At 41.6% G+C, this 18,056-nt stretch overlaps 2 protein-coding genes across 2 annotated transcripts; one reads left to right on the top strand and one right to left on the bottom strand.

Annotated features, from left to right (window-relative positions):
* Nucleotides 1-556: 556 nt before the first annotated feature.
* Nucleotides 557-4,277, bottom strand: LOC133886716 (protein FAR1-RELATED SEQUENCE 5-like). The gene is made up of 6 exons (XM_062326510.1): nt 4,204-4,277; nt 1,754-3,782; nt 1,553-1,671; nt 1,384-1,461; nt 1,246-1,305; nt 557-1,037 (listed from the first exon to the last, which is right to left on the bottom strand). Exons 2-6 carry the CDS (start codon nt 3,690-3,692, stop codon nt 927-929), a joined length of 2,307 nt encoding a protein of 768 aa, XP_062182494.1. The 5' UTR covers nt 3,693-3,782; nt 4,204-4,277; the 3' UTR covers nt 557-926.
* Nucleotides 4,278-6,366: 2,089 nt separating this feature from the next.
* LOC133886718 (asparagine synthetase [glutamine-hydrolyzing]-like) lies at nt 6,367-9,839 on the top strand. The gene is made up of 12 exons (XM_062326512.1): nt 6,367-6,855; nt 6,969-7,067; nt 7,213-7,354; nt 7,445-7,635; nt 7,827-7,988; nt 8,089-8,169; nt 8,247-8,468; nt 8,562-8,696; nt 8,780-8,860; nt 8,967-9,053; nt 9,154-9,261; nt 9,341-9,839. The coding sequence occupies exons 1-12, from the start codon at nt 6,640-6,642 to the stop codon at nt 9,593-9,595; spliced, it is 1,779 nt and encodes a 592-aa protein (XP_062182496.1). The 5' UTR covers nt 6,367-6,639; the 3' UTR covers nt 9,596-9,839.
* Nucleotides 9,840-18,056: the final 8,217 nt, after the last annotated feature.

The raw sequence follows: 18,056 nt of genomic DNA on the forward strand, positions 1-18,056 counted from the left end.
TAAAAGTTAATAAGATCATTTGATCTATTTTTTTAATCTTTATACATAAATCTAAAATAACCTATATTTACAATCCAACGGAGTATTTCATTCCATCTATTATTCCTACCATGCCATCTGATCACTCAGACAATCCAATCCAATCCCGTGATTTACATCTATCTTTGCTCTTTCTTCCCCAACCTCACGCATCGCGCTCCCGTACACCTGCCCTCTCCAAAGCATGACCACACATGGTCTGCTGGACGCTATCCCATCCCCACAAAGAGCTGTCGTCGGCCGAGAGCTAGCGAAAGTCAGGCTCATCAGACTCAACATGCATGCATTCATCCACGGCGGGGGAGATCACGGTCGTCGATGTCGTGGTGAATCATGTTGCCCCTCACTCCCTCACCTCAACGGGTCGACGCAACACAGTGTGATATCAAACATGTATTATAACAGTATCATATAACGAATACAACCATCTGTCACAAGAATTCGAGTTATATATTTCAAATCTAACCGAGAATTGCACGGGCCATTTTGCTAGTTAGTATAAGGTGAACAACCCTCGCTAGTTACAATCCCTGACAGAATATATTGTGCCGTAATAATGCATTCGGCATCGCTGGGAGCAACCTAATCTAGTATTCACAATTTTAGAGATAGCCAATTATATACATAAGCCCCTTTTGGGATGGACAACTTAAGGAAAATGAAAATTCAGCTCCTAGTACACCGAATTCCACCATACATATCTAGTTCTAAGGCAGCTCATGATAATGAAAATGGAAGATGAAAACCTGTCACTGAGAGACCAGCAGTCCTATGTTCTTTCAACCTAGGTGAACTGTGACCCTCTTGCGTGTTGGAAAGGATAACAAAGTGCCCAAGCAGGAGGCTATCACTTTTTTACCTACTGAAATTCTATCTAAGGTGGTGCATCAAAGAAAATCCCACACTGGTATTGATGACTGACCCTGATCACCATTCTGATTGTCGATTTGGGGAGTTGTCTCCACAAATTGCAGCGCATGCATATCACCAGGATATCCCTGAAGGAGTGTGCAAATTACATTTCAGTAAATATGGCATCTGGAGAGATATGACTAGATAGCAAAATAGCAGATTTCTAACATATAGTGCATCTATACCTTGACTGTATGATATTACTTTATAGTGGACAGGAAGATCAAATGAAAAGGGGAAAAAAGATAGGTGTATGTTCTCCACAAATGATGATAATAATAGTACAGAACTCACTTGGGTGAGATGACCATTCCCAGGAAATGGCTGCTGTTGCAGGGTTGAAACAGAGGAGGCCTGCAGGCACACGGAAACCTGAAAATCTTGATACTTAATCAACATAATAAGAAAATTAAATTAGAGACGAACACAGACCTGACCAAACTGATTCAAATTATCATGAAGGTTCTGTGAGCTACCAAGCCCAAAGTTGTGACCAAGTACATAATGTCCCTGCATGAGGGAAGTATCAGCTAATGCTTTTTTTTTTACTAGACCAACAAGGGTCATATGGTAATACTTGGCATCGTGCTTAAGAATTCACCTGCATTAATTGATCTGGGAGGAATGGGTTTGATGCATTCTTTGGCTCTGATTGGTTACTTCCTGGTGTAATATTCAGCTCTCCTTCTCTTGGTCCAGCCTCTGTTTCATCAGGTTGCCCTACGTCAATGGCAACAAAAGAAAATGTTTAGATTTACATGCAGAACATAAAAAAGTAAAGATAAGGGACCTATATACACACCTTTTCTTGCTTTCTTTCGCTTATTAGTTTCCAAATCATTTTTACGGCGAGCAACTTCACACTTCTTTCCAGTAGAACTCTGAGCTTCATTGCCACTACTAAGTAGATAGCCATTCTGGACCATGTGAGTTAACTGGTCCTTGATGGAAAATCCAGATGACTTGTCAGCCAGTGTAGATTGCAAAGTTCTTTCTACTTCTGCAAGAAGTTGATCTGACTGGCTTGCCATCAGAGCAAATGTCTCTATGTTCTCTGCAGCCTTGGCAGCAATCTTATAGAACAAGCGGCATAGAACTGAATAACGTCCTGGAACAGAAGATTTTGTGTCACTGTCAAAATTAAACTCAGCAATTTCATCCATTCTCACCAACTTTACATCTTTCCTCCACCTCTTCAGAAAATACTGTGCGGGAATCTCTTTAACATTTCTCAACTCATACACTTTTAATATATGGCAGCATAATAATCCAGCATTTTCAAATTTTTTACAAGTGCATGCAACTGTATCATCTAATGAGTCAAATCGCACAAGCTGGTCCTTAGTTTTGTTCTTGACGGTAACCATATATTCAGAAAGAGAGCCAAACTCCCCACAGCCATAAGCCATACAGTCCACACTTAGTTCATATTCCTTTCTAAATAACTCAAAATTTACTGGGGTATACAAATTCGCAGCCTGCCATAGAAATGGCAAAGATATTCTTGGCGCTCCTTGATTGGCTTGGTAATCAGCTTGCATCTCTTCTTGTCTCCTCTTCTCTCCTGAACTTTCAAAGAACTTCAGAAAAAGGGATATATCAGTATCGCAACCCAAGTACTCTTTGAGCCTAGTGCCAAAATTCTCAGCCTGTAGCATGCTTTTAATGTCCCCAGAGAATATTTGCAGACTGTATGGCAAGGCCCAGTTTTCCCGATCTTCATAAAGCTTAGTTAACCATTCATTCTCTTTAAGGTCGTATTTCTCCATTATCACATTCCATGTGTCAACAAACTCTTGTTCATCCTCGATATCAAATACACAGTGTCTAAAATCATATGTGAATTCTTCAGAAGTACTAAAAATATCTGCTAAGGACTTAACAGTCTCCAGGTATATTTGCCACACACAGGAACGGCGAATAGTACCAGGCCAAGTGAGACTCAGTGCTTCCTTCAAAGGCGCAGATCGATCTGTCAAAATTACCTTTGGTTGTTTCCCACACATGGCACTCTTAAAGGTCTCAAGAAGCCATTTGAAAGATTCAACAGTCTCATCATACAGAAAAGCAGCACCAAATATGACCATTTGCCTATGATGGTTCATTCCTAGAAACAAAGCTAAGGGCCTGCTGCAGTCATTCACTTTGTAGATCATGTCGAAGCAGATCACGTCACAGAAGTAGTGATAGTCCATGATTGATCTTGCATCAGCCCAGAAGACATTAGCCGCTTTGTCATTTTCATCCACCTGAATGGCATAATAAAACGAGGGATTGTCACTCTTCATTCTTTGGAAATAATCCATCAAAGCTCTGAGATCCCCTGATTTCATATCTTTTGTAGACTTGGACCGAAGATAATTCTTGTACCCTGGAGGAATGTTACTAGCATTTTGGTTTCCAGGTTGAACCTTGGTCAGCACTCTCTGTGACTTCAGCATCTCAATATCAAATGGTGCAGCAAGCTGGTGATTATGATCCTCCACAAATTCTGTTACTCGATATTTACCAATAGGTGTTAACTTAATAGCTATTCGTTCAGGGCAACCCATCCTTGTCTCTGGGCGAGGTCTCTTGGCCTCATTCTTCGAGCGAAAGCCCTCCCTAGAACAGACATAGACCCTTGACCTAGTGGCACTTTTAGAAGTTTTGTCCCACCATCCTTTTCGTACACTAAATCCCACATTTCCTGCATAACTAACATAATATTCGTATGCTTTTTCTTCATTCTCAAAAACCATTCCAACTATGGGTACTCCTCCAGCATTCGAGACAACTTCTGGTGGCAGTTCTGGCTCTTCTTCCAGCTTTTCTTCGGGTTTATCTGCAGTCTGGGGGAAAACAAATGCTCTTACCAGAATAGAAATGCAGATGACTATATAAGCTCATCTTTATACCACAACACATAAGCATCCATATCGTTAACACAAATCTTCACCTCTAGCAGTACTGTGCAAAGTTCAATATTGTGAACTTGGGATCACTGCGACACCAGTACAATGACCACTAATCTCCACATAATCTACTACCTACTACGCATTTATGCAGTCAATATACCCCATACTCTAGACAGTAGACACTGAAGCAAACCAGCTCAATTATCCACATTTTGGACACCTGAACTGTAGTGCATTAATGCTAAGTTCTCTCTAGATAATGGCATGGGAAAATTCACATCTAAATTAACCTATTTGTAAAGTGCAATCCCAAGTGGTTTCCCGTCCTTAAGAAACCAGATATCCCGGACTGTACCTGCACGTCCTCCTTGCCGAGGAACTTCCCACCTGCCCCCCTTCGCCGCCGCTCCGCCAGAGCCTGCCGCGATGGGACCTGCACGCAGCAGCAATAAAGTTGACATTTTTAATCCAATTTCGCTCTCCCAATCCAATAAACCCACTAAATCGAGCACCCATCATGCGAATCGCACCTTGGGCACATAAAAAAACTAAATCTAGATGGATGTGCTATCACTCATTGTTACTTCTCAAAAATTTAAGTCTAGATGGATGTCGAAAGTGAGTGATACCTACAATCATATACGGCACTTTGATTTGGACAGGAGAAAGAAATATTACATAGATCGTGAGTGGGGAGAATACTTCCCAAGCACTGTACTAACCATGAGCCCAGAAAACAGACACAACTGAATTTTGGTACACTGTGAGCAAATTATTACAAACCAAATATATTTACATGGCATAAATTCAAAAATACAAACCAAATGCGGATTATTTCCGCACTAAAACTAAAATCTGCACTACAATGACACGAATCTGAACGCAGCATTTTCATCATTCAATTCAAAATATAAACACATGAAACCCAATGTCACAGCCCAATTATTGCATTTCATGTCATTGAGTATTTATAAGCATCATGTTTGATTTTGTGAGGAATTGTTGAATGCATTTAAATTCAAAATCAAATTAATGAATTATATGAGAAATGATGCACCATGAAGTAACTCCGATCTAAACTTTACTACACAACTAAGGGCTGCCGATAATTTTAGAAATTAGTGTATGAAAAGGGGGAGGAGGTAGGCCTGAGAGCTAGTAGTACAATATTTTGAATTTGATTCTGTGCCAAGGTCTTCATGCGTCGAGACTTGTCCGAGGATACATATTTCGAAAAGTACATGTCATGTGATTTTAAACAATTTTTGTAGAGCTATCATTTTTTGTAGCACTAATTTTTTACATGCGCAATTGAAGTTATATCTTTCTCATCACAGTTGGTTTCCTGACATTTCTTCAGTTCTCGTTTGCACGCTTCATCACCGGATTTTGAGAACATGCTTAAATATAATATGTACGTATAACCTTGAGGCCAATACAAGTGTCTCATTCAAGAAAAATTTAGTGACGATACTAGTGAATTCATCACCCATTTTTTTATCTGTGCATGGTTGCTCCTCATCACCTTAGGGCATAAAAATTGTCATCATGTACACATGAAATTCCAAAAATAAAAACTCATATGACATGAACAGAAAGACAAAATTCATTTTGCACACGGACAACACCAATCCATTTGGCACAAAAAAGATAATAATGCGCATTGCATATAGATGATCAATACACTTGTTGTACTGCCCAAATCATGTACTGAGGTATATATATGGTGCAATTAATTCATGTACCAAATCATGTGCAGAACTCTCAGCAATATGTGAAATTCATGTACTCCTGAAAATTGCACAAAAGCTGCTGAAAAATTATGTCAGCAAATATGTACATGCACACAATGCCAGCGCATGAACTATGTCAGACGTACAAATTTGAAATTTGCATGTACATATGAAAATATTCGAAAATGCTCATCGACCAAGCAGAAATCAATCCGAACAGAGGCTTCTTCCCCACGAAAAATGCATGCATATATATATGGGACAAGAACATATATAAGAAGAGATAAGGTGATTGATCGCGAGGTAGGTACATATACATACATGTTCATCCATGTGGCCCGTGTGAGTGTAACTGGATAAGACCTCGCTAGCGGGAAGGCTAACTGATTGAACTCTGAATGCAGTGTAGGATACATGGAGTAGTAGCTAGTCAGCATGCATGAAGTGTGATTGAACTCTGAATCATATCCAACACGTACTATTGATGCTTATCCATATCCCTATCCAACACCGACCCGAGGTGAAGCTAGCTCGGTCTGTGTCTGCTTCCCGGGCGGACGTCCACGTAGAGGACATGGCCTGGGGACGCGAGGAAACGCCGACGCACGGAAGAGATGAGCACGACGTACAGTACAGTCAGCTAACAGCGACAGCCAGGCCAACACAAGTTGTCAACTTCTTTCTTCTATTGTTTTGATGATATACACAATCTATCCGTTGTATTTAGTTTCACATCGAATATTAATGATGATGAAGAAGTATGATATAAAAAGTGGAGAGGATGGTTTTTAGGTTGAGTTGGTACAAGATAGTTCGTGGTTTCAGTTGGATATGTGCGTTTAGTAGGATATTGAGATCTGAGTTAGGCTAATATTTTGAGTTAATTTGGTATACAACCTAGCTCGCTCTGCTGCTGCTCCTGCCCCTGCTCTATAAATAGCTAGAGGACCTCACCTCTCTCGACACCAGTTAAGCAAAGCAATTAAGCAAGCTCTGCTTGTTACTCCTACTTGCTTGTTAGTGACGAGCTAGCGAGGAGCAGAGGAGAGGAGAGGAGAATGTGCGGCATACTGGCTGTGCTGGGCTGCGGCGACGACGGCAAGAGGCGCGGCCGCGTGCTGGAGCTCTCGCGCAGGCTCAAGCACCGAGGCCCCGACTGGAGCGGCCTGCGCCAGGTGGGGGACTGCTACCTCTCCCACCAGCGCCTCGCCATCATCGACCCGGCCTCCGGCGACCAGCCCCTCTACAACGAGGACCGCTCCGTCGTCGTCGCCGTGCGTAATTAAGCGAGCCCCAGCTGCATGCATGCCATCTCCTTATAATCACATCATTAATTGATTAATTAATTTGTATACGCAACTCCGATCCGATCCGATCCAACTAACAGGTGAACGGCGAGATCTACAACCACCAACAGCTCAGGAAGCAGCTCTCCGCCGCACACAAGTTCAGGACCGGCAGTGACTGCGAGGTCATCGCCCACCTCGTGAGTCACACTACTCACTCTTCATTTCTACCGATTACCGAGCAGAAGCAGAAGCAGAAGCAAAGGAGAAGCAGGACTGATTTTCAGGTAGCACTCAACCGAAATGAATCACCTGTCACTTTTTGCTGCATGTATATGTACGTAGTACGAGGAGCATGGCGAAGGGTTCGTGGACATGCTGGACGGCGTCTTCTCCTTCGTCTTGCTCGACACCCGCGACCGTACCTTCATCGCTGCGCGCGACGCCATCGGTGTCACGCCCCTCTACATCGGATGGGGAATCGATGGTAACTGAGTCGTGTTCCCTTGCGTGCTAGAGCTAGTTCTGTCGTTCTGAGGCGAAGCATGCAACCTGCTTCGTTCAATTCTCTTGTCAGGGTCGGTGTGGATATCGTCGGAGATGAAGGGGCTCAACGACGAGTGCGAGCACTTTGAGATCTTCCCTCCTGGCCATCTCTACTCCAGCAACACCGGCGGCTTCAGGAGATGGTACAACCCTCCCTGGTTCTCCGAGGCCATCCCCTCCGTTCCCTACCATCCGCTCGCTCTCAGGAAGGCCTTCGAAAAGGTGAAAGCGCGCAGTCATGCTCATGCAAGTACTAATTACATTTCAGAACCTAGCAAGATCAGATCAGTGTTCCATCGCACGAAGTATATATGCGTCTCAACATCAGAAACCAGCACCAAATTTCAGAACCCACCGGCAAATTACAGTGGGTCTAATCTAAATCTAATCATGCCTTGACTTGTTTGTTTCAGGCCGTGATCAAGAGGCTTATGACTGATGTCCCGTTCGGTGTCCTGCTCTCTGGTGGCCTCGACTCGTCATTGGTCGCAGCTGTGACAGTTCGCCACTTGGCAGGCACAGAGGCTGCAAAGCGCTGGGGCAATAAGCTGCACTCCTTCTGTGTTGGCCTTGAGGTCTGAAAACTGAAACCAACACATATACATTCAACCGAACCTTCCTACTAAATCTCCACAAATTGCACCAAGATTCTGGTAATTATCTTTTGTTTTGCAGGGGGCACCTGATCTGAAGGCTGCCAAGGAGGTGGCAGATTACCTGGGCACCGTGCACCATGAGTTCCACTTCTCTGTTCAGGTGCCAACAATTTATATACAGCTTCATCAGTTGATCTCGATCATAATAGGTAACACTGATTGCACCAACTGTTTCAGGACGGCATTGATGCGATTGAAGATGTGATATATCACACTGAAACATACGACGTGACCACGATCAGGGCAAGCACACCGATGTTCCTGATGTCGCGCAAGATCAAGGCGCTTGGGGTCAAGATGGTCATCTCCGGTGAGGGCTCAGATGAGATCTTCGGAGGGTACCTCTACTTCCACAAGGCCCCCAACAAAGAGGAGTTCCACCGCGAAACCTGCCAGAAGGTCACTGGAAATAGTACAAATGTTAAGAGAAATAGTAGAAAGGAGATGGATACATCTTCAGATACCCTGACTGATATAATTGTTGCTCTGCAGATTAAAGCTCTGCATCAGTACGATTGCTTGAGAGCCAACAAGGCAACTTCTGCTTGGGGTCTGGAGGCTCGTGTGCCGTTCCTGGACAAGGAGTTTATCAATGAGGCAATGAGCATTGATCCTGAGTGGAAGATGGTACTAATCTGAGGAACTTCATAATAATAGAATTTTGAGAAGGGTGCACTGCTTTGAAGCAATGGCCATTTATGATGTTACAGGTCCGGCCTGATCTTGGGAGGATTGAGAAGTGGATACTTAGGAAAGCATTTGACGATGAGGAGCAACCATTCCTGCCAAAGGTAGCATTTTTTAGTTATCTGTCTGCTACTGAAGTTTCTGTAACATTCCTTAATTCAGATGTTGCTGGAGCAGTGGTGTAAACTTATTTTTGTGTGGCCCTTGCAGCATATCCTGTACAGACAGAAGGAGCAGTTCAGTGATGGTGTTGGCTATAGCTGGATCGATGGCCTAAAGGCTCATGCAGCATCAAATGTAACATTACCATTTGAAGTCGTGATGATTTTGCCCAGAAAAAGAAAAGGAATTGCTTGTTCATGAAAAGAAAGCAGCTTATATGAAATTACTTGCGCAGGTGACTGACAAGATGATGTCGAATGCAAAGTTCATCTTCCCGCACAACACTCCGACGACAAAAGAGGCCTATTACTACAGGATGATCTTTGAGAGATTCTTCCCTCAAGTGAGTAAATCATGAGCATGAAACAAGTAAAGTAATAACTTGCATTGGCACTGAAGCTGCTGGAAACATGTACCTGCAGAACTCGGCAATGTTGACGGTGGCAGGGGGACCAAGCGTGGCGTGCAGCACGGCGAAGGCGATCCAGTGGGACGCGCAGTGGTCGGGGAACCTTGATCCCTCGGGGAGGGCAGCGCTTGGAGTTCATCTCTCCGCCTACGAATCAGAATCTGATGAGAAGCATCTCCCGGCAACCATGGCTGCAGGAGCCAACGGCAGCAAGAAGCCGAGGACGATCAAGGTGTCAGCGCCGCCTGGCGTTGCCATCGAGGGCTGATCGATATTATTATGCTGCCCTCCTTAATATTATGCAACAAATAATTAGTGAAGCTGCGATTTGCTAGGAAGCATGCGCGTTGTAATTAACAAGTCGTGTAATTCTGAATCTATTGGATGACGAGCGAGGAAGCAGCTGGAGATACCTGCGTGAGTGCGTTAATTTTTGCAATAAGAAGGGTGTCATGTCCTGGACTCTAATCCTTTTTGTGGCAAAATCATGTACATTCTGGCCTCGACCTTTCTTCTTCTTTATTTCTTTTTCTTTCTTTTTTTTGGCTTCTTTCTGTTTTACCCGGGTACTCTTCTTATTACTATAATCAGTCTTTTAAAGAACATGTACACAGTCGAGTTTATACGAATTTCAAATGAGCACCAGCGGAGGAGCTACACTGATGGTAGGATGCTAATTTAACCTGATTACCTATTTACTCATTGATAAAAACTGTTCATCCGACTAGGCTAACCGCATTTAAGAGGCGGTAAGGGCCACTGCTGCGGTAGGCATTTATTTTTAAAATCTTTCTAATAGGAGTATATTTATTTAATATTTTAAGTTAGAAAATATAAAAATAAAAAAACTCAGCAAAATACATCTTATCCTTGTTGTTGCTGTAGCCGAGCAAAACCCATCGGGCCTGAGGCATTTTATCTTTTCTCCGTCATGCAGCCCAAACCGGGCAGCTCATCTAACTTGCCATCCTTCCGATTACTTGCCCGGGCTTCATCCTGTGGCGCGTACTGGGTTTGCTCCTAAATTTTTTTTTAGACTGTCTCAAGCGCATATGGATTATAATAGGAGGATGATTCTTTTAGACAGCCTCGAGTCTTTAAAATATTCATTTGCTGATTTTTTCGTTGATATTATTTTAAAATTATAATATATCTTACTGTCAAATCTTATATTTTTAGAAGCTCCTTTAATTTTTCATTCCGCTTTAATTTTTGCCGGAGCACTTTTAACCTAGAAATAGACTTAGCTTTTAGTTAGCCCATAAATAAATTTAAGTCTAGGGTAATCATGTTTTACACTAGAATTGTACTTTAGTCACGTATGATAATCTCGTTTGAATGTATGATTAATTCTTTTATTAATTAAGAATAGTTTTTAGAATAACTAAAGGTTAGCTTAATAATTAACGCACATAGTAGATTATTAATTTATGTTTAGTCTCTAGATGTAATTAGTCGCAAATCCTGGAGTAGTTTAGTCTTTATAGCTTAGAGGATAGATGTTTTGTCAGTAGAGTTAACAGTAGTTTAAACTAGAATAGCTTTGCCCGTATAGCTCTTTAGTAGAGACCAGGGTTTAAAAAACCGACGGTAACTGAGCAAAAATCGCAATAACCGACCATCTTGATCCGGTTCGGTTTCAGAAACCGAACGGTAACCGAATTTGAATTCAAAAAATTCGAATAATAAATAAATTCAAAAAAATCTTTAAAAAACCTAGACACAATTATAAGACCTTGTGCGAAATTGTTTTTTCAAAAATAATGTCGTTTGCATCATATTCTACAGGGAGGAAGTTTGAAAAAAATGAAAAAAACTGAAGCGTGCGGCTCAGTTATTAACTCATGTTAAGGAAAAGTTTAACATGTAAACACATATTTTTCTTGTGTAAAATGTATCTTAAGAGGATCTTTAAAATTGATTTCACTTTATTTAGAGTTGTATTAATTTCTCTATAATTTTTACAAAGTTCACAAGTATAAAGTGAATATGTTAAGAAACAGCACTGTAATTAACCTTTTCATGTGTACTATTATTTTTCCTACGTAAATAATAGTATAAACAAACTAATAAGAGTAGTTTCACTAATTTTTGAGATGTGATGGGTCAGTTATGAATTAATCTAGTTGCAACACATTTACACAATCCTGCATGTTACAATAACTAATTCATGAGTTCATGTATTTTTATAAGATATAGGATCACGTAAGAAGACTAACAAAATTAGTTTCATGATTTTTGGATTAGCAAAGAGTAAACTATGCATTTAACTTGGTTTAACAAATACATTTTCTCACAGAAAATTTTGAAATTTTTTATGAGTATAAATACTTTATCATGTAGATCATGTTAAAAAAAACCAACAAATTTTGTTTCACTAGATTTGAAGCTCAGATGAACTAGTTATTGATTTTACAAGATTGAGATATTTTTTAGATTTTTTCGTTGAACTTCACTGAAAATCGAGAAAACCACTCGATAAATCGAGAAAACCGAGCGGTTACCGAGAAAACTGAGCGGTTACCGACAATACAAAAAATTCAAAAAAACCTCTCGATAAATCGCAAAAACCGCTCGGTCCAAACCGACCAGTTACCGAGCGGCTAAAATCGCGATTTTTTCCCCAAATTTCAAATTTTACCAAATAAATTTTGCCCAAATTTTTCTAATTTTCGATTGGTTACCGCGGTAATCGCGAATTTTCAGTTACCACCAGAGCTCGGTAACTGAGACCGAGCTCCGATCGGTAAGCTAAACCGTGGTAGATACCAGAAGTTCGTAGAATCGGTCTTCAACCTAGGTAGATTAGTATAACTCTCAGCATCCTGGAATATCTCGTAGAGATATACATACATATATGTACCATGTATATATATATATATATATATATATATATATATATATATATATATATGAGAGTATAGCTTCTACACATATTAGTACACGTACCTTCACATACACGTAGGGTGTGTTTGGTTGCCCGAATATCCTCAGTCTGGTTCGTACGAGTCATACAGGCTAAGTTGAGTCAGGCTGAGTTGATGCATGAGGGTTTGTTTGGTTGGCTGCATGTGCTGAGTCTGGCTGAGAAAAGATTGTGTTTGGTTGCCCGCATGAGTATACGTTGTATTACAAAGGAACTCACTTTTTTACCAAATAATCTAGGTTGAAAATATTTTTATAAATTAGTACATCACAGGATAAGAATATTAGTGAATTTTTTATGATTTTTGAAGAATTTTAATTAAATATTGACTTAGATTTTTTGGATCAAATTAATTAAAATGGGTTACTAGTGAGCTCTAGTTTGCTCACGAAAATGTTTGGAATTTTTGGATCACTCTTGTACAACTAAATAAAATCTAAAGTTAAATAAAAAATTATTATGCACTGTATTTTTGCATCGAGCGAGCTAGCCCCGGCGCGTACGTCCGATTCCGGCGTACGCGCGGAGCCAGGCTCGCTCGATGCTTTTGCACGGGCGGGTGCAGGCGAGAGAGCAACCAAACACGCGCTGAGCAGATACGTTTGCACGCGCGGATGCAAGCACGAGGAGAGCCGACCATCCAAACACGCCCGTAAAGAACCTTAGTTGTCGATTAACGACAGTTAAGCAAATAGAGTCTCACCTAGATAACTATAATACTTGATTAGGCTTTCTCCTGAGTTAATAAAATGATTAGATTAACAATTTGATTCAGCTTCACTAGATAACTGTAACATCCTGAGTTTGAGCATGTTTATTTAGTTGTAAATTTAGCTCCAAATTAAAAAAATTTAGGGTTTATTAAGCTAACTAAGGTTAAGAAGATAAGTATGTGGGTATATATATACATTCATGTACATTAGATGTGCTAAGTTGAATAAGTGTTCCAAATAGCACTAAAGTCAATTTCAAAGTAATCTCTGCATTAGATTGTTCATATGTTTTGGTTTGAGATTCTTATGGTTCTTTGTGTGGTGGTTTGAAATTAAATGTCTCTCAATTTCAAAACCTACTCTTAGATTCTATTCAGCTCAAATCCAATTCAAATTCAAATTCTTGGATTTAAATCATCTTCAAAAGTCTCGAGATCCAAGTCCAATACACAAATCAAATATGTTTATTTGAGTTGACCCTAATCCAAAGTCAAAACCAAATTCAAATTCTCTAATTTAATTTATTCCAAAATCATTTTCTTTCTCTCATTCTTTTTCTCCTTCTATTTTCTCCCGGCCCGATTTCCTCTCCTCTCTCTCTTTCGGCCCAGCAGCCAGCCCAGCTCTTTTCTTTTCCCCCCTCTCGCGTGCCGCGCCCGGCCCACGCGCGCCCGCGCCGTCTTCTCCCTTCTCCCTCCTCCACCTCACGATCGCGCCGCGCCGATCGCCGCTCCCCTCCGAGAAAAATCTCCCGACTGGCTCCCCGTTCTTCTCTCTCGCGCGGGCATCCTCTCTCCTCCCATGCCCTGCACGCGTGACTTCCGCAACCCCCGCCCATGCTTAGCTGGCGCAGGTAGCCCATACCCTGGAGAAAAAGGTGGGCGCCGGCCACCACCTCGTCGTCGACGTCCTCATGACTCCAGCACATGCACCACCTCCCTGTGCTCCCTCACCCGTCTATAAATAGCACAGCCAGCCCTTCTCTCGCCCTTCTTCCCCATTTTGCTTCGCCACTGCGCTCCCGTCGTCGCCATTACCGCCACCGCGACCTTGCCGTCATCAATCCGCTGACCACGTGCTGCCGAGGAGCTTCAGGACCTTGCCACCGTCCTTGTGCCGCCATCCAATCGCCGGAAGCCCGATGGGAGCTCGCCCGAGCCAGTAGCCAAGCAGTGTCGTCGCTGCCTCTTTGACAAATCGCCGGTCATCGCCCCGCCCGTCGTCGTTCCTATGATAGGTGAGCCTCCCCGTTCCCTCTTGCGCCCACTTAGATGGCATGTAGGCATTCCTCGGGATTCCTAGTGCGAAGGCAGAACCTTTTTTACTAGACTTCGGGTGCGTGCATCTTGATGAGTGAGTGTGTGGACTAGATGTCCATGTGATGAGGTTCCTAGCTCAATCAGCCAGAAGTTGTGTGGTACTAGAGGTACACCAGATGTGATAATAGGGACTGCGGAGTGAGGTGTAGCCCCTCCCAGGACCAAGAAACCCCAGATACAGCTCGTCACTGGGTTTTAAACTACTTAAAATATTTTAAAGTCGATCATAGTTGATACAATTGGATATCTGCATAAACTGTTTTACGCTTAAATCTAAACCGTAAAGCTTTATCCTTGAATAAACTCTTGATGCATCTATCAACATCTTGAAGTAGTTTAGGGCTTGCTGAGTATCTTCTATACTCACTCTTGCTGTCATTCCGATGAAGAAGCCAATGTCGACTTCATCAGAGGTAAAGCCGGGGATGAAGAGTAGTCTCTGAAGTTGCGTTCACACCATCGCTGCTTGTGGCTTGGGCTTTTGCTTCCGTTATATGTTTTGATAGCAGCTAGACCATTCTTGTAATATTCGGTATGGATTGTAAGCCTTTTGTACCCAAAACCTTACTATTTGCATACGAAGTTTGACTGTGATACTATAACTGTTATACTGTGCGTATCAGTTATGTAATCCAGGGACTAATACAGGAGGCACAGAAGATCCCGGCAGTCTGGGGTCTTACAATAACCTCGCTATATTCTATATGTCAGTTTCATATAGCTAAGAGTCGCTGATCGTCTTCCTTCTAGGCTAGCTTTTGTTGTTTTCCTCGGTTGTTCTTTCACTTGGTGTTCCTTTGGTTTTGTTCTAGTGTTCCTTTGCTTAGTTGTTGTACGCTTTTCATCATTACTCTGCATAGGATCAAAGCTAAGAATCTAAGCAAGGACGCGAAGAATGAACTAAAGATGGGACCCGATGATGAAGAACCTGGGTGTCGGGGGATGATCCCTGAAAATGAATCCGGGGAGTACCGAACAATGGGGCGTGTTGATCTACATTTCTTGTGGCTGGATTAAATGGATCAAGAACGCAAGGATTTATCTAGGTTCAGACATCACGTGGGATAATAGCTATAAGTCATATTTACTTTCTTATGAAATGGAGGAACTGTTTCTCTCACGTCCTTTACAAGACGGGTGCTTCCCATTTATATAAGGGGGGAAAGGAGAACAATACAAATGAACTGTACCAAGTTATGTAGCAGACATACTCTTGAGAAAGCTAACTATTCCTAACTCATCATTACAGAGGGTATGCATGCCCAACCTGCTTTGCTCACCCTACATGCCTTGTCACGTCTGTCGAGCGCTATTATGCTCAGCTGCGAGGCCGTCTTATAGCGTTAAATATTACGTGATGGGTCACTCTGATTTTACATCTACCCACAACCATACTAACCGAAAGGAGGTGACTGAGGAAGAAATTTTTTTAAGTATATGGCATTTAATATGATTTGACTGGTTACGTGTGTACCTACCCTGCGACTAGCATAGTCTGGTCGCATGGTCTTCTCCTTCGACAAGGGGAATGGTCGACTGAGCCTAGCCCTAGTCATAGGGTCAAGCCGTGGTCTCGAGGATATCAACAACCGACTGACATTTGGCAGCATTAGGTCCGTCTTGTGGGACATCCCCTTACCTATTACACCAACACCAGAAGACTCAAACGACAAGGCCAAGTGAGATTTAACCTTTATCTAGGCAAACCCTAACTCCTAATCATGCTGATTCTATGTTTACAATATAATAAAATGATGAACTAAAACATGATACTTATACATAAATGCTATATAATAGTTTCTCTTTAAATACTGGTGTTAGTTATAACCCATGTACTGAGTCATACTACAATTACTACTCGCAATATTCAAATAGTAATCCTAGAATACTCCTAATACATAATATAATGATATTGGATAAAACCTTATCAACTAGTATGCATAGAGCTGGTTACTCTGCTCTCTTCAGAGACGTTTACTCTCTCCTCAAAGAGTACTTAATCACTTATTATTATGATCACTTGCTTTACAAATGAGCGAAATGTATTAAGGTGATTGATGGTATGTGTGGTGGAAAATAGTGTGGTGTTAAGAAAACCCAAAAAACCACTTTGGCGGGAGTGAGCAGGGTAGTCCTCTGAAAGTTAGAGGCTATCAACTGCTGGTATTCCTTTGAGAATGATGCCTTCTGGTAAGCAAGTCCTCAGGGGAGGATTGCTAATATGAAGATGCTTGCCCCGGTCGTGTAAGGACCAAATCGCTGAGCTGTTGTGCTAAACCACCCCGTGCAACCATGCATTCTGTTGTGGGAAGAACTTGATCTCACACGCCATTAGCTGAGCTCAGTACTCACCTTGGAGGCAGGGGTGCAACGATAACTTAGAAAAAGACTCATTAATATGCACAATACAAGGGCTAGCTGGTGACAATGCAATGGCTAAGTTTGAGCCATGATTAATCCAATATTCCCGACCCATGTTTGTCCCATGGGTGGATCGCGTAGCACAATGCTGGATAGATACGGGGTCTCGATATGATTCACTCATCCGCTTATAACGGATTAGAGGCTTAGTATATTGTGTGGGTACAATATACAATCTCTACATAGTGTAAATCTATTCGAATAGTCATGTCCACAATCATAGATATGTGAAGTTACAGGTTCACAATGATTAGATTTGCAGTGTGTCTATCCCTTGAAGTGTGAGTGGGCGGTGAGCCCATACTTTGGAGAAAGCCGGTTGGATGCCATTAAAACTGGTTGGACTAGGTATCAACCAGCTAAAAGATGAGAACTGCAGGAGAACGGATAGCTTTCCCTCAGTGCTAATAATTTTTATCAATTAAACATGACTTTTGTTTAACTAGTTTAAATTAAGTGTAATATCTTAATTCACAATGCATGTAAAACTGACTTTACACCTAAATTATAGTCCTACGGCTTACTCCTTTATTACTTCCCATATGCATCTACTTAACTTGTTGAAGTAGTGTTAGGACTTATTAAGTACATTCCGTACTTAATTTTTGTTGCTTTCAGATTATTGAGATGGAGATCAACCTCGATCCAGATGAAATTAAAGAGAAGAAGTTTAAGATCGTGTCCTCTCTCAAGTTGCATGTGGCATTGGTTGTTCTATTTTATTCCGTTGTAAGCTCTTCTATCATACTGATCTGCTATGGATCTTAGTCCACAAAATAATTGTTCGCTCTTTTTAAATAATTATTTTATTTAATATATATATATATTTAATATTATTTTATTAAATTAGATACGTATGTGCTACTTGATATAAGAACTGACATACAAGATACACGAGAACCCGACATCCAGTTCCGACAATTACCTAGTTAGGGACATTGAATTATTGCTTGTGCTTGTTACTAATTTCTCTGTTTGATTAGGACACTCACCTGCCTGGAGGTTTCGTGTGAGCTTTCTCATGAAAAATGTGTTTCGTCCCTCGCACACGCAAGGTCAGTACGTCCATTTATTTTCTTATGATATGTGGTGCCTGCAAAGCAAGGACCTTACTAGGTGACCAGAATGCACGGTACGTGTTTATTTTGCAGCTAGCTGCACTCTTTCTCCGACATGGACATATGTAAAGATCTTCAACTGTACCAGGTTAAAATGATCGGCACGAGGTAGGGTATTTTTGTCTGGTCCAGACACGGCACGCCCTAATGTGGAATGAGCTGGGTTGGTACGACACCAAGTGTCAAAAAGGTGTATATATATATAATGGTTTGTATGGTAAAACTCTTTTTT

Source organism: Phragmites australis, chromosome 12 (genome assembly GCF_958298935.1).
Source record: "Phragmites australis chromosome 12, lpPhrAust1.1, whole genome shotgun sequence".
In the NCBI taxonomy this organism is placed as follows: Eukaryota; Viridiplantae; Streptophyta; class Magnoliopsida; order Poales; family Poaceae; genus Phragmites; species Phragmites australis.